This window comes from Egretta garzetta, unplaced genomic scaffold (genome assembly GCF_000687185.1).
Source record: "Egretta garzetta isolate BGI_Z169 unplaced genomic scaffold, ASM68718v1 scaffold151, whole genome shotgun sequence".
Taxonomy (NCBI): Eukaryota; Metazoa; Chordata; class Aves; order Pelecaniformes; family Ardeidae; genus Egretta; species Egretta garzetta.
In genome coordinates, this window is record NW_009258615.1 from 2,599,616 (window position 1) to 2,616,679 (window position 17,064).

The window sequence follows — 17,064 nt, forward strand, 5'->3', positions numbered from 1 at the left end:
AGCTATACAGATGGTGTAAAAGTTTGCAGGGTAACACTTCAGTTGAAGATAGGCCTAGATTTGGAAACAGGAAGTTGGGGAGGGCTTGTAAGGAGAAAGAAGATTTGTTATTCACAAAAATTATTCGAGTTGAAGCTATTTATCAGGTAATGTGGATACAGTAGGTCATTAATACCTGCTGCATTATGGACTGCTTCACTCGATTAGCACAAAACTGTACGCGTAAGGCACTCATTTTACACATACATAGCCATGCCCTGCTGTCCGGGATGGTGTGCATTGATTCTGATAACTAGCAGCCGGTCTTTTAAAAGTTTGGTCACTCTGCACATAGAGGACAGAGAAAAATCTGGGAGTCTGAGCGTATTAGAAGGATCTTAATAATTTGGAAAAAAATACTGTCTTGGGGGTGAGAGAGACTCTTTTCTCCCAGGTGATGTTTGTGTAGGGGCTTAAATAAAAATCTAACCATCACACTAACTCATGTGGATCCAGAATCTAATATGGGGCATATTTGTATTATTTCCTCAGCCCTGTCTCACTAAGGTGTAAGGATACATTGGTAGAAAAGTAATTGGTGTGTTCAGAATTAAAAACATTGTATTTTTAAATTCCAGCTGTGATAGTCACAAAAAATTAATGCCTGTTGTGCTGGATAGAAATTGCCGCTACCTACTATCAGGTACACAGGTAAGTGACATCCAAACTACCTGGCTGAGGTAATCTTTGGCATAGTACTTCCTTTGCAAATCACCGAATATGCTGGCAGCAAAGTGATATGACTTTGGCTCGTGGTCACAATTTTACATTAGTTTCAATGAGATCGATGACAAAAGAGGTATTTTGAGCTTCTATTATTGCACTGACAGAAAGACAATTGTATTTCGTTTATTTGCTCTGATTTTCATCAGTAGATCTCAAAGCACTTTAAAATGGTCTCATATATATTTGGGATATGAGGCATGGATGCAGAGATGTATTCAAAGTCTTCCAGCAGACCAGTAGCCGAAGCAGGAACAGAAACCAGAGGCTCCAATCTTAAAGTTTTCCTCTACTTTTCATTTGTAAGAATGCCCTAATACGTACTTAATAACAGTATTTAAGAGGAGGTTCATACAAGGAAAGTACTGTGATTAGTGGTGTAGTTCATATCTACAGGAGGCACTAGATAATGAATATTAATCTACAGAAATGGCAGTCATGTGGCTTGCTACTTCTTGTTCCCTCCTCAATAACACTTTTTAAAATATTATCTATTCCTTCAATTCACAGGCAAAGGAGTTAAAACGTTCACATTCAAAACCCCACAGTAATTATTTTTTTATGTCTCCAAATTCCATCTCTTTGTTAACACTATTCTGGTCTGTATAGTTGCTGGTTATTTTGGTTGGGTTAGGAAATTGTAATAATCCTTATGTGCAGTACAGAAGTTAAATAATCTGTTTCCCTTCCTATTGTGTGCAAGCCCTTAAAGCTGCGTGACAGAATATTGATTGAAAATCCACTTGCTGATAACATGTCAATGGTAATGCTACACCCTGCTGTGGGACTCCCTTCACAGCCTCGGCTTCTTTCTTCGTTGGTTTTTGTTTTGTGGTGTTGTGTGTTTGTTGCTGTTGAGTTTCGTTTTGTTTTGTTTGAAATGGTGCGGTTTCTGCAAGTGGTATATGTAATAGGCTGCGTGTGCTTGGTGTAGGAAAGGCCAGAAAGCTTGGATCGTGGGCAATAAAGCAAGAAAGGAGAATGAGCCTCTCGGTAGAGGCGGTGGCACAATTAAAACCTTTGCTGCCAGAAAGAACATAGTTACATATTCCTAGCAGCAGAGAAATCTCCCCGATGTATTGGAAGTCTCTGCCCTCTACTGGTATGCCTGAAGATCAGCCTCAGCTCAGCTGTGGGAGTCTGGGATCATATCCCCGAAGAGTCCTCGCAGCCTGTGTTGAGACTGGCCGTATTTGTACAGCAAATCCTTTAGAACATGGTGTTTCAGGAAGTGCAAGAATGACGGTGTCTGACAGGGATCTGAATCTCAAGTGACATTGCTATTGACTTCTGCAAAGCTTTTCGGATGTCTGCCTACTTCTCACCTTGTTCAACACTACAAGGGTTAGTCTGAAGCATCTCCGCATGCTATTACAGTCCCCATCTGTTTTCTTCCAGTGAGCCAATACAAGGAAGAAGAAACAAGATAATAAATGTTATTTCTTGTTGTGGTGGTGGTTCTTATAAAAAAAAACCAAACAAAACCAAACCATGCCTGTTTAGCATAGTGAATTATTTTCACAAAAGATTTCAAAGTGTAATTTTGGGTTAATGTAGAACTGCAACTGCTGAATGATTCAGCTACCATCGTATTTGGAAACCATTCCATTGTATTTACAGTGCATCCGTTTTCTCTGGGTGCAGAGCATCATTTTAACCTTCATTTTGTGCCAATTGTTATTAGCTAATTGATAGAAAATTAATTTTCCCCTAAAAATATAACTTTGAAAAAGTAATTAAACCTGTTGCTAAAATATGTGTATTTCACTTTGCAGTAAAATCTGAAAACATTTCAGACTTGGTCCTGCAATGAACCAAAGGTTCTGCAAAGCAGCAGGACCGTGCATGGGTCAGGCTTTGCAGGATGGCAGCCTCAGTCTGAACAGCAGCTCAGGTTCTCACCCACTTACACCTGTGTTTTGGGTTTGCATGGCCAGGTTTTGGTAGTGGCGGGGTTACAGATTTGGCTTCTGTGAGAAGCTGCCCCCACGTCTGATAGAGCCAGTGCCAGCCAGCTCCAAGGTGGACCCACTTCTGGCCAAGGCCGAGCCCATCAGCGATGGTGGTAGCACCTCTGGGATAATGTATTTAAGAGGGGGGAGAAAAACCTGCTGGGGGACAGCAGCTGGAGAGAGAGAAGTGAGAGGATGTGAGAGGAGCAGCCCTGCAGACACCCAGGCCAGTGCAGCAGGAGAGCAGGACGAGCTCCAGGCACCGGAGCAGAGATTCCCCTCAGCCCCTGGGGCAGCCCATGGTGGGGCAGGCTGTGCCCCTGCAGCCCGGGGAGGCCCACGGGGGAGCAGATCCCCACCTGCAGCCATGGAGGCCCACGGGGGAGCAGATCCCCACCTGCAGCCTGGGGAGGACCCTACACCGAAGCAGGTGGATGCCCAAAGGAAGGAGGCTGTGACCCTGTGAGAAGCCCATGCTGGAGCAGGTTCCTGGAAGGACCCGTGGCCCCACGGAAAGAGGACCCCACACCAGAGCAGGTTTTCTGGCAGGGCTGGTGACCCCATGGGGGACTCATGCTGCTCCTGGAGGACTGCACCCCGTGGAAGGGACCCATGCTGGAGCAGTTCATGAAGAGCTACAGTTCATGGGAAGGACCCATGCTGGAGCAGTTCGTGGAGGACTGTCTGCCATGGGAGGGACCCCATGCTGGAGCAGGGGAAGAGTGTGAAGAGTCCTCCCCTGAAGAGGAAGGAGCAGCAGAGACAGGGTGTGATGAACTGAGCCCAACCCCCATTCCCCGTCCCCCTGCGCTGCTGGGCGGGGAAGAGGCAGAGAAATGGGGAGTGAAGTTGAGCCCAGGAAGAAGGGAGGGATGGGGGGAAGGTGTTTTAAGATTTGGGTTTATTTCTCACTACCCTACTCTGATTTGATTGGCAATCAGTTAAGCTAATTTCCCCACGTCGAGTCTGTTTTGCCTGTGATGGCAATTGGTGAGTGATCTCTCCCTGCCCTGATCTCCACTCAGCAGCCTTTTGTTATATTTTCTCTCCCCTGTCCAGCTGAGGAGGGGAGCGATAGAGCGGCTCGCTGGGCACCTGGTGTCCAGCCAGGGTCAACCCACCACAGCCCAAAATGTCAAAATCAGCTTCTTCCCCGGTATTCAGAGGTCTTTGGACAAGTCTCTTTTATACTTGCTTGCGCTTTATTAAAATCTACTTTTCCTAAATCTGTAGGAGAAAAAAATACTCGTACAAAATGGACCTGTCCCTGCTGCCACGGCATTACGGCAGACATATTTTGTCTCTGCACATTTGTATCTGATGCTACGTGTAACAGCCACCCCAGTTTGGGGGAACTGCACCTATGTAGGTGGATGTACAGGTGTACACCTATGCATGTAAATACATCATCTGTTCAAAGACACATTGGCTCAGGTCTGAAAACATCCCTTTTCTAAGAACAAGGGGCAGACTGCTGCTCCTGCAAAAGCCAGCATGCTAAGCACAAATGGGTTAGAGTGTAAGAGCAGGACTGATTGGCGTGGCACGATTTGCGTTTTATTTCTCCCCAGACCTCACCGATCTCTTTCCTTAGTAAACAGTAGTATGCATCTTCAAAAGGGTGTATAGAAAAGTGCCTTACTGAATTGGATCTATGCACCTGAATTCTTAATATGACACCAGTTGTCCTAAATAAAAAAATGGTAAATTCAGCTGCTTAGTATGTGTAAGAAATGAATAAATAGTGCATTCCTTAAAGGAGGATAAGCTTTCTACTTCTGCAGTATTACATTGTTGTTGATGGTGCCATATAAACAGTGAAATGTGCTGAACCATTCAGGGGTTCTCAACAAAACTGGAGCGGCAATTCATCAGGGACTGCATTTCTGTAAGAAGTGCTAAGGTGTCCCTGCCCACAGCCGGGGGGTTGGACCAGGTGATCTTCAGAGGTCCCTTCCAACCCAAACCACTCTGGTTCTGTGCAAACCTTCACACGGGACCTCTGGTCCCCAGGGGTGTGGGTGCCCGGTTAGTACAGATTAACTCCCTGCACTTCCCATGGACTACAGCTCTCCTCACTGCAGCACCAACAGAGCTCAGCCTGCTGAAGGAGCCAGGCAACCCAGATGTTTGCAGCGTCAGGGTGGCTTTTTTCCCCCTAAGCAATTACTTGACTGGAACATAGTCTGTAGAGACACGGGATGAAGCTGGTCACATAAAGCCTCTTTCCCATCAAACTCCCCAGGTTAAATCCCTCACCTCTAGCAGCAAGCTTGACATAGGCTTGCCAACACCTTCCGTCTCACTCTCAAGCTTCAGCAATGCCGTTTTCATCTCTTTCTGCTCATACCTGCAATTGATGAAATAATCCAGTCAGCAGTCCTCCATTCACAATTATAACACCATTCACCACTGCCCAGTCAGCATGTTTCACCCCTCCTACATTGCTACAGTCAATGTATTATTTTTTCCAACAGCTGTATTACCGCTTCTTAGCCAGCAGGCACCAGTACAAATTGAATGAGGATGCGGGGGTAGATGCTTTTTATGGGACAGAGAAATCGCTCGTGTCTTCTACCGTTCTTCACCCTTCAAGCAAGAGTGGAAGAAGGAAAGCTCAGTTCAGGACAACATTCCTGTTGCTACATTCATGCCCCATTCAACGTGGATTTCCTCCATCTCATGCAGTTATACAGCTACTTTGCCTTACACCACAGCCTTTCATTAATTACCTGGGCAAGAGCAGCAGTCAGGATATGCACAGCAGACCCGTGAGACACTGAAGCGGCACCGGAGCTAGAGCTGCAGCCCCACAGCAGCCCGGAGCGGCTGGGGGGGCCATTCAACACTGCCCCAGCACAGCCGTTCTGCTGCTAGACCTGTGCAGTGCGTTCATGCGGTGTGCCACGGAGTGAGAAAATCACCCAGGCTGAGACTCCACAAGCTTGGTGACCCTCTCCTCCACGTAGCGTCAACACCTCCCCATTTTTTGAGGCCCTCTCTCTAGTTGATGCTGGCAGAGTGTATCTGAGGTATCTAGGTCAGAACCACAGACTTGCGTCAGGTTTTCATACCAGGACCATCAGGTCTTTCTAGTGAAGGAGGAGGAATCAGTCTGGCTTCCCAAATGGATGGGTTGCACTGCACTGTCTTTTTCTGACCTTTTGTTCTCTACCAAAATTTAAACCTGGTTTCCCTCTTTCCTTCTGTATACACTCAGTGTTGGTTAGTCACAACCTTCAACTGAATTCCACATGACCAGTGATCAGCCATTTGCCTTTTTCACCAGGTTATTAATAAGAACATTAAGGTCAATGTATATGCACATCATCTATAAAAGATGCCTGAAAAGTCCCTGTAGCCCTTAGCAAATACAAGATTCTCTGCTCATCTCAGTCCCATTTGCTGCATTAACAGCTTCTGCCACAGCAAGTTCTGTAAAAATATCCATGAGCCTTACAGTCTGCTCGGTCCTTGGCCCCGTGCTCTCACACAGCTGCAGAAATGCACATCTGGAATCCCAGCTGTGCTCCCTTCACCATTCAAGAGTTCGATCTGCTCTTCCGGGAGCTCCCCAGACACAGTTCAATAGATGTTTGAAAAAAGACAAAACACAGCAACCTGAAAGCAACTCAGAAATCCAGCTACAGCTCGGCAGAGGGAGGCCTTCAAGTCATGCCAATGTGTGGTACAATAGCTCTTCCCTTATCCAGAATAATTGAGTCACACCTTACTGTTTCATTCCTTATCAGTGCCTTGCAGTTTTTGTCTATACTCTTCACCTGTAGAAATTGCTGGCCAAAGAGCATGGCTGCCAGTCTTCCACTTAAATCAAAAGCAGCTTCATGAATTAACAGTTCTTGACTGGTTGGACAGGACAAAAATTCCCCTCTACACCCAGCAGAACAAAACGAGTACAGGGACAGTCATACCAAAAGAGGTGATCGTGCAGCCATATCACCATATTAAAAGTAACATTAGGCATCTGTGAGCTTTTCCTGGTGGAAAGGGAGGAAACGTTTCCTGACTCACAGCAGTAAATCCTTCCCCAACACAACCCTGATGTTAATTTAAAAAAAAAAAAAAAAAAAAAAAAAAGAAATGCGCATAGAGAGAACGCACACACAACTTTGCATGTTCAGTTGTTTTCAAGATGTTCCAAAAAAAACCTGACAGTACCAATTCCATGTAAGCCTGTGCCCAGATAGGCAATACTGTCACTTTACAACCAAACTATGTTTCCACATAACACAGCCGGATTAAAGAAAACATTTTCTCTGGCTGGAGGCCTGGGGCTCATAGCTCTTCTGCACCTCTACCACAGAAATGTATTTTACACAGCATGATCCGAAGGAAATAAGAATGAACTCCTTGCCCTAACTGAACTGCAAGTCCAGTTAAAGTGATTAAAATGTCATCCAAATATTTGGATTACAGTGGAGACAGCCCAGTACATAAAACAATACATTTATTTAGCAGAAAAAGTTCCATATTCAAATAGAAGTGTGTGTAGGCTTTTTCTAGCACTTCTTTATAGCACTTTACTTTTTCAAAAAGCCAAGAACCCTTACGACTAACCCAAAGACATACTAATAATTTGGCAGAATGACTCTTTTATCCTACAACCATAGGCCTGATAGCAGCTTGTAAACTGTAAGGCAAATTAGGAACTCCTCCTCCTTAAGTGAGCAATCTCTATATAGGTCCATTAACCCAAGTGGAACATTGACATGAGAAATGTTAGAAGACCAGGACATTACATACAACTGTAACATTTCCTATAATTACAGCCAACATAATACGCAGGGTGAGGTTGCATTCACAGAAGACAACAGACGGACTACCAAAAGATTCATAATAAATTGCCAGAAACAGACTGAGAAAACAATCCAGCCATTATATACGTGATTACATGACATAATTAAGCACAACTCCCATGTCAGAGAGAACAGGTAAGTCAACATACAATGCTCAGAATGGGGACATCTCTGAACTTTAAAGCCTGCAACTTTCATTTAGAGACAAATACTTGATACTTGTTGGTAAACAAATGCTGATAGCTCACAACTGACAGCACAGAAATATTACTCGAAATCTGGTTCCATTAATGCCATAACTATGATCACAGGGCACAGAAGGCCATCCAAATTATACTGGCAGATTTTCCATAGCTTCTCTTTTGCTGAAGTTTCACCTTCTTAAGTGACTGACATCAAAGATGTGCCGCAACTAGTTCAGTCTTCCCTCCTGTAGTTATCACCTGGATTAGACTCCCCGAGTTTGGTCGATTCTTTCCTGTTATCCAGTCAAAAAAGGTTCTGTTTTAAAATAAATGGATAAAACAGGGTGAGGAGGAGGAAACAAATACTACTATCAGGTATATTGACAGGCAGCATAAAATAAAGTCTATTACTCTTTTTTTTTTCCTTTTCCTATAGCCCTCTCCAGTGATTTCTATGTATGTTGCAAACTGGCAATGCGCACTGGATTCAAACCCTCAGAGCTGGAGAAAGGCCCAGAGAAATCCATAGGGCTTTACAGTATGCATACAGGATTGTCAGAACACCTCAAAGGAAGAGGCTAGGAGCTTAAAACTGGCAAGCCAAAGCGGCAAGTTTTTTCAAAGTTTAGAAAACAGTTTTGAAAAGGGGAAGCAGAGGCTACTTAAGTTGCCTATATATCAGAAACACGGACTTAGGGCTAAACTAACAAGTTGCTAAACCCATTACTCTGCCAACAGGCCATGATAACTCTTATTTAACCATGGAAGTGGTCTCAGCAGAAGCACAGAAAACCTTAAGACTTCCAAAATAGTGCCAAGTGAGATGCACTTATTCTAGGCAGCACAGCCGAACGCTCCTTATCAGAGTATAATACAAACTCTTTACTCAAAATATAATACAGAAAGCACAGTGTATTTTTCAGGTCCATCAACCCTTCCAATATTGCCAACACAGCCACTACCGTGTTGGAATGTCCTGCTGTCTGACACAACAGCCTCCAGGGCACAAAATTAAAGTGCTGTAAAAGAAAAGATTTCCCACACCCTTCCCAAGATGCAGATGTTACCAACACTTAGCAACACTGGGTGGTTTTCTCCCACAGCCAGGGAGATTTTCAGTTTTCAAAGCTGGATTTAAAGTTCAGTAAACTAGAACCCAAGAAACAAAACAAACCAGTCAACCTAATGCTCCCATAAGGAAAAAATACTTAAGAAGTTAAAATTTAAAAAATGAATTTGTAAAACCACAACATCTGGTCAAGCAGTAGCTAGAGCACAATAAATTAAAGGTCTTTTTTTGAACATTTTTAGGCCAATTAAATTAAATTAATGGGGCCCTTTTAAAGAGCCACATCAAACAGCTGCAAAGGCTTCTTGCAACAAAAAACATTTCCCACTCTGACGTCCAACTTAAAAAAAAAATCACAAGAAGGAAATCTAATGTCAGAACTAAACATCTCCCTGAACAATTAACAATAGATAAATGCAATTTCAGCGTCAGTTCTAAAATACTTTAAAAATGTAAACTCATCTGTGGTTTTCCTCAAAGAGGCAGGACAGCTGTGTACTTATTTTCTTCCTTTTGACAGCTCACCCTCAGCAGAGCCTTTGCTACTCCCCACCACATCTCCCAAGGCAGCACCTGGCCTGCGCCTTCTCTAACTGGGAGGAATGAGAAACGGTAAAGCCTTAGAACCTCAGCCTGCTGTTACCTAAGCTACAGATGAAGTTTCAGCATTTTGCAACATTGCTCAGGACAAGCCTTTGCGGGTGATGGAAAACAACAAAAAAACCAATCTTGACTGAATTTTTCTAAACAAGAGCAGGAATTTTGCCAGCTGTGAGAACTGAACTAACACACCACAGACTGGGCAGTGAAGACTGTTTAAAAGGGAAAAAAAAAAACCAAACCACCAAAGTTTACATGCCTATCTGCAGTTTACCTTTAAGCCAGGCTACTGTCTCCCGCATCTACTGTCTGCAATTTAATTTGTCTGCAGGCTTTATGAGATTCTCTGGCTTCCAATTGCTTAAGGCTATCTCCCTTGTTGGAATAACTGGTGCAGAGATGCTGAAGTTGATGGAGTTGGGCTAATTTTCTCCAGTTAAGAAGCCTGGGCAATAAACCTAATGTGATTTAGAAACACACAATGCAGGGATGGCAGAAGGAAAAAAACACCCAAATCCAAGACAGCTATTTAGAAAGAACATGCAGTAAGAGGCAGCAGCAAGAGGGACGGTGAGGAACTACTTAGTCATCACACAGATACTCACTCAGCAATGAATTCTAAGGGCGTCCAGGAGCTGAAATCTGCATCTGGCATTGATTTCCTGTTTGCTGGTGTATCTAAGGTAACCCTGTGATTAAAAAAAGATAAGCATTTTATTTCTACATCATGTTCCTGATGAGTGCCACCTGCTTCTATTCACCGCTGTAACATATGCTTGACTTTTATACCACGTGGTATGGATTTCCCTTGCATCCCCTACACACGTTAACAGCATATAGCCATCAGTTTCCACATATATAAAAGGCTCCAACCTGTAACCCCTCACCTTCCCGCCTCACTGAAGACATCCAGCCCATTAGGTCAACCACTTAGCCACAGCTCCCTTCCAGTCTCTCTCATGCAGGCAGGGAACAGCAGCAACACCCTCGTTCACACGTACTGCACAGCACAGACGCACTACACCCGTGCTTTCAGAGAGCCTCATGCCAGCTGCAAATGCAGCGATTAAGCGCACAAGCACAGGAAGTTTTGCCTTTGATGATACATATTTATGCTACGTACAATGATATTAAGGGGCGAATTTTTCACAACTCCCCTACTGAGATGCTGTTGACAATCCAAGGTATAATTACGCTCTCAAAAATTCACTCAAGAAGAGTTTTGCATAAGAACTATGCAAGTGCAGGATGCCTAGAAGTCCAGTGACCCTGGTATCTGCCTGTCTGTAAGGCTCTGTAGAAGGTGCTGTCAATTATCCAAAGACTTTTAATGCCGTTGATCTCTGACCTGAAGAAGGGCACCTAAGAGTATATATATGAGGAAAACAAAGCAGGGAGAATTCAAGTAGCGCTCCAGATCCCTATAGAAGACTTAAGTTTCGGGTCCTGAACTAGATATGGACCTGGCAAGAAAAATACTTAAGTTTTGCAGTAGAACTGATAAATTTAGACATAGCAAAGACCAACTAGGCCATCCACTTTTTACTAGCTTTCCTTATCAAAAAGAACGCTGTGACAGGCAAATATAAGCTAAACTTTTTCTTTTTGCAGACCTCAAAGTGACCCAGTTTTACTGATCAAGCATAGATATGCAGCCTACTATGAAGCAGCATCTTTAACCAATTCAAAACTTGTGAAGTAATCCTTTCCTTTACTATTATCACACAGCTAAGTCTAAAACTGTGCTGAACAACTCATCTAATTTTCAAAGTTCTGTCTGTACTGGGGAAAAAAAAAATAATCATACATGAATGCATTGCTATGGCTAAACTGGTTAAAAGTGAATAAATTTTAATCCTAACATCCACTACTGTTTTGCAAAGGAAAGGAAAATAATTTAATCATCATTTTTCAGGTGACTCGCATATCATTTTGTTCATACATTCAACATGCCTCCTTTCCCTGTGAAACAGTAAGTAGGCCTGAGAAGCTGTTTGTGTACTGTGCACAGGACATCACAAGCATATCCATGTGACTCTAGGCTACAGCAGTAATTAAATAAAACACCACAGGTAGAGGCTACTATACAATCACTTACGGTAAAATGGCAACAGCAGCAGAACCAGACGGCAAGCCACTATTGGCACCACCTAAACTCTGACAAAGCTGATGCACTGCTCCTTTGGCCATGCCATAGCCAATCATCCCTGACAATTAAAAACAGGCAAATTAGAGCACAATCAAAACAGCTCTCAATATCATCAGTAGTATTATAGAAACTCAAGATTGTTTGATGAATATTAAGACCACTTACCACAGCCAGAAGAAAATCAAGACTTTTAAAATTTATCAAAACATACATATTAAAAGAAAAAAGGAAAAAAGAAAAACCAAAAAGCTCTTACTAGGCATCCAGAAACCATCACAGAACACAGTTTACTCAGCACTACAGAAATAAGCAGCTTACTGAGTTAAGTATATTTAGTTAATGTACCCAGATGTACCCTGAAGGATGGGGCCTACATGACTAGCCTTACAAATCTAACAGAGTGAGTATGGAGATGCTCATAGACGAGGTGATCCTCCATTAATTTCAATCATACGACTAAGGTATTTGCAGGTTTGGAGCCAGACAGACACAGCTCAACTCTCTTAAGAACTGTCATTTGCTTGGTCAGCATCCCAAGTCTGACAGGCCCTTTGGAGAAAATGACAAAAAAAGCCCCCTGATGGTATAAAAGTACTAGGTAACCCACAGGTAAAGCAAACTTCTTCCTAAACACTGTTGCTTTCTAAGCAGACAGTACTTAGCAGTGTAAGAGCAACAGGAACGAGAGCAGAAGGCAGACTGGCCAGGTACACAGTCAGGGTGCTATAGATCCAAGATGTCTCATGGTATGTATCTGCCAAGCAGACTAGACACAGATCAAGCACACAAGAAAAAATAAATGTATTTTGTCTGCTACAACTGGATGCCTTTCTACCCATCCATGTAACTACACAACCCCTTTCCAATGTTCCTGAGGAAGTATTTTGTACCAAAGTTACCTGATCTGGCTGAAGATTTCCCTGCTCACTGCAGCAGGGTTGGGCTAGATGACCTTTAAGAGGTCTCTTCTAGCCCAAAGGATTCTATGATTCTGTGAAAGCGACAAAGCTAGTTTTGCATTGCAGAAGTGTTTCCATTATATTCAATTAGACACATTTTACAACATCCATTTTTACTATGAGGAATCATGGGCAGCAGTAGCTAACTTATTTTATTGTTACAATAAAAATATTTGCATCTCTATCCTGTTCCCCTCTGTCTCAACTAAACCAAAGATTCCAACTCTTCTTAAACCTCTTCATGCTTCTACATTTCTTAGCCATCACTGTTAGACTGCTTCTGTAACTCTGTAATTCTCAGTAGTCTTCAATTTGCATTATGCAAGTCAACATTTTCACATGGGAAAAGAAAAATCACGCTCACGGCAAACAAGAAAAAGATGGAAAAAGAAAGAAAAAAGTTCCTTCCATAACGGTTGGTATTAACAAGCCTAACAATTGCATGTGTTTGCCCAAAGCACTGCTGTGTTTTTCAGAAAAATCCAGACTACTTGAAACCAGCTAGTTCAAAACACAAAAGCAAATCACTTTGCTTCCTGTGTTGCAGTCCTTACCTCCCAAAACCACCCAAACAAAAAACAACATGAAAGTTTGCCAGAGTTCTCATTTTTTCATTTGTGTATGGTCAGTTAGTAGTACACAGTAAATTATTCATCTGCTTATTCTCACAAAATAAGCCTTTCATCTTTGGTCTATGCCAGACACAGCTGCAAACATAGAAGATAAATCATTAACTAGAAAATACAGCATATATTTCCTTAACAGTTTCAGACACAGCTTTCAATAATATTCACAAATTTTATATTACATTTTAAAATTTTAGCATCTATGTCTCATCAAAATATTGTTGAGGTCACACTAATAAAAGATTGGGAAATAAGAGTATTTGTCTCAAACTTTCCTCTCCCTGCCTCTGGGCCTGTAGGTCGGTGCCTTTTTTCTTCATTTTAAATTGCTCCCAGATTTCTTCTTCCATGTAGACCAACACGGCAAGGAGTGAGATTAAAAAAAACTGAATAAAGTTTGTATTAAATAGCTAATAGAGGGCAAAGCCAAAGGTCAACAAGCTTATCTAGGTCTGAAGCAAATGTAGACTGGAATCGGAACATGAACAGGACAAGCACATTTAACAGAATCAGCTGAGTCATCACCAATGGAAAAATTGGGCAATTAAGGACTCTGCCTTTCAGAACACAAACAGGAGATCTAACTTTATTAAGCACTGTACTTACAGCTTGCTGTATGCTTCTGTTCTTCATTATTTTCCAAAATTTTTTTACTGTATCATGCATTAGCCAAGTACATTTCACCAATGCATGTCAAATGTTATTTAAATACTGATTCTATCCATTTGCACTCCAGCTTCAAGAGATTCGGTATTGCTACCTGGAAAGTTACACTTTCCTTCAGCGTTTCAGCAGCAATTTTCCATTTGTAGCAGATGTCAAGAAACTGGGGAGTGACCCTGTTGCTTCACAGTCAAGAACGCTCAGACTAACAGAGAGCTACAACTGTTGATGACCCAGCAGTTATCATGCATTGCATTTTACCTGGAGTTCCAGATAAAGCAGCTTGAGCTCCTGTCAAAGTCAAGAGGCCGCCTTCTTTCAGATGTTTTGTGGCTAGGTGGCTGGAAATAGTGGATGTCCAAATGCTCTGCTTCCACATCAGATCACAATTTTTGTACAAAGCTGGTTAGGAAGAGAATGAAGAGTTAACTAAAAGACAGAAGACTTCTAACTCTAATTTCCTTACCATCACAGAATGCAACAGCACTATACAACAGGACTACGAAAACAAGCTTTCCACCATATTCTACTTCCACATTGGATAAAATACCAGTTATGTCTTTTGTGTCTCCCTTCTCTTTGGGCTCTGAGTCCCAGCTCTACAGCGTATATTCTAGGCAATTACCTGCTTTCTCACTACCAATAAGAAAAAAAACCCAAACACGAGATAGTTCCATTAGCTCTCCACTAACAGTTCAGAGATTTCCAAGTTCTTGAAACTCCTGCAAGAGTTCCTTCAATTTCAGTCAGGGATCTCAAAACCCTCACATTAGCCTCATCTCACCTTGTAGCAGCACGATCTGCCTCTTTCCATAACTCCCTCACTGGCTGCAAAAGAGCTACGCTCCATTGGTATGTGGATAGAAGACTCCGAGAGATAAAGGAGTTGAACAGAAAATATTTATCACCAGATTACTTCATAAACCAAGAAACAATCTGACAAGATGCACGAGGCTGCACTGTCCAGTGGCCCTACACACTGGAATGCAAGCTCTGGTAAGGAAGCCTACCAGGAGAGGTATACCAGTAACTTCAAATGAAAGCAAAACCTGAACTTTCACCATTGTTTTTTATTATCAATATCTGCATGGGAAAAGAAGAACAAAAACCTAGCCACATCAAAGATTTTAGTTACTAACACAGTATGGAATGAGCATAAGTAACTCTGTGACATAAGCCAACCACCTACACCAAGATGTCCTGCTACCCTACCAATAACACCTCTGTAAGTTGTTGTTATGATAAATCATCTTATTTAAAATACAGTGCACACTAATAACAAGCTAATATAGGGCCACTGTGGAGTAAGCATGTATTGCCTTCCCATACTGTCTCTCTTTAAAAAGAAATCTTTGCCTGTAATGTCCAAACTGGAAGGGGTTCTGAAAAGGTCATTTTACCAGATTTACTCCAGACAGAAAACAAGGTGGTTTTTTTTCATTGTAGCTCTGCACTACTGGGTAAAGTATAAAACTTCATTCTGAATATTACATGTTTAAAAGCTTTTTTAAACTGAAGGCTTTTTCTTGTAGCACAATCTCAGATCATTAGACAGCTCCTTCCAATACTGTACTGCACAGTAACGGCTCAGAAAACTGCAGGAGGCAACTGAGGTTTTACGCATAAGGCAATGAATTAGGGACCAACACCGATGCTTCTACCCAGCCACGGCCTCATGTAACTTGCCTGACACAGGCAACCTCAGCAAAAGTTAGTTCATAGATAAAAACGCATAAAGTGCATCAAGCTTTTTCTCACGAAAACTGGCTTTTTCTGATGAAAAGTGGCGCATTGAAAAGCACTACTGAGAATACCAAGTGCTGTGCAAATTTAACAGACAGGAGAAATACAGAAAAGCACTAAGAAGCATTGTGACTGAGCTATTTTGTTCTTTTAAGCTCATGTCCTCTTCTGGACTCGAGATGAAAGATGATCTCAAATATCTTTATTACCATGATTTTTAAGGCTGCCTCTCAGATTTCATTCATGTGCTCACTAGTACACATGTACCAAAGGCTTACATTTAGCTTTGGCGCTGCCTCCAGCCCATCCTCCTGCTACACACAAGATTGCATCCACCTTTTCTTCACCGAGAAGTTTTCCAACCTCCGCTGTCACCTTCAATACACAGAACAAAGACACATTGAAAACAGTGGTCTGATAAGGTAAAGGAGTAAATATCAAGACTGCCTTAAAAGTTACTTTTTTCCAGTTTTGTAGCAGAGTAACACAACACAAAGCAATTTAAACAGCTGCAGAAAATTAACATTTATGATCTATGAACTCAAAAGAAAATAATTGTTTTGAAAGATAACTACAGGTGAGTCAGACTGATGAAAGTCAGACCATACAGTACATGATGTCACTGGAAATAACTGATTTGAGCGGGACTGAAAGATCTGGCCCTTACCTATATCATTAATAAAAATTTTTATTTGTGGCTTACTTTTTGACAGGTTCTTCTCTGGGAATGGTGCTGTTTAACACGGGAAATGAAATGAAACTCTAGGTCTGACCAGGGCTAATGGTGTCATTTTTGATGACAGTGCAAGAAATGAACAACTAAAGATTAGGCTTCTTACTGCTTCTAGCTAGACCTCAACCATCAGCTGGAGCCTGGCCCCTAGACTTGCGTTTCTATACTTGTAGATATCCAGTATCTTTTTCTCTTTCAAATATAAGACTTCACAGTTGGTAATGAATTTATTTGCTACAAATTCTCTCTGCCAAAGTGAAAGGCAAACAATCTCTCAAAAAAAAGAAAAAAATCCACTGGTTTTCACAAAGACTCAGCATTCAAAAATATGCTGCAAACATTCTATATTACTCTTTAAAAGCCTTAAGAGTTGTGTAGATATTCTCCCATATTTACCTTTGTGGAAACCAGTGCATTCTCTAGGGATGCCATCGGGGCTTAGGGTCTGCATGCGTTGAGTATACCAGCTCCCTATACACAGCACGTTTAAGAGTCAGGGCATTAGAAAGTGTTCCATTTTAAGATGTCCTAATCCATCTTCATTATACTCATCCGATTCAGTCCGCAACTTCTCAAGTCACCAAAAAGAAAAATAATGCAAAACCACCTTACATGCTGAACCTCCAAAATCCCAGATCAAGCTCTTTCCGCACATTCACGCATGCATGCAGTTAAAAGGAAATTACAGGGGGGAAAAGAAAAAAATAAATAAGCAGCAGCGACGAGCAGAAGCTAGGATCCCCGGGTTGACAGAGCCAGCAGGACGGCCACCGGCCGGGCCCCTCAGCGGCGGCTCCGTGCCTGGA

The 17,064-nt window shown here is 42.2% G+C and overlaps 1 protein-coding gene across 1 annotated transcript; it reads right to left on the bottom strand.

The window, feature by feature from the left end:
- Positions 1-7,291: 7,291 nt before the first annotated feature.
- On the bottom strand, positions 7,292-16,690 carry QDPR (quinoid dihydropteridine reductase). Its single transcript, XM_035903460.1, has 6 exons — positions 16,655-16,690; positions 15,804-15,939; positions 14,044-14,184; positions 11,484-11,592; positions 9,991-10,074; positions 7,292-8,032 (listed from the first exon to the last, which is right to left on the bottom strand). The coding sequence occupies exons 1-6, from the start codon at positions 16,688-16,690 to the stop codon at positions 7,927-7,929; spliced, it is 612 nt and encodes a 203-aa protein (XP_035759353.1). The 3' UTR covers positions 7,292-7,926.
- Between the last annotated feature and the right edge of the window lie 374 nt (positions 16,691-17,064).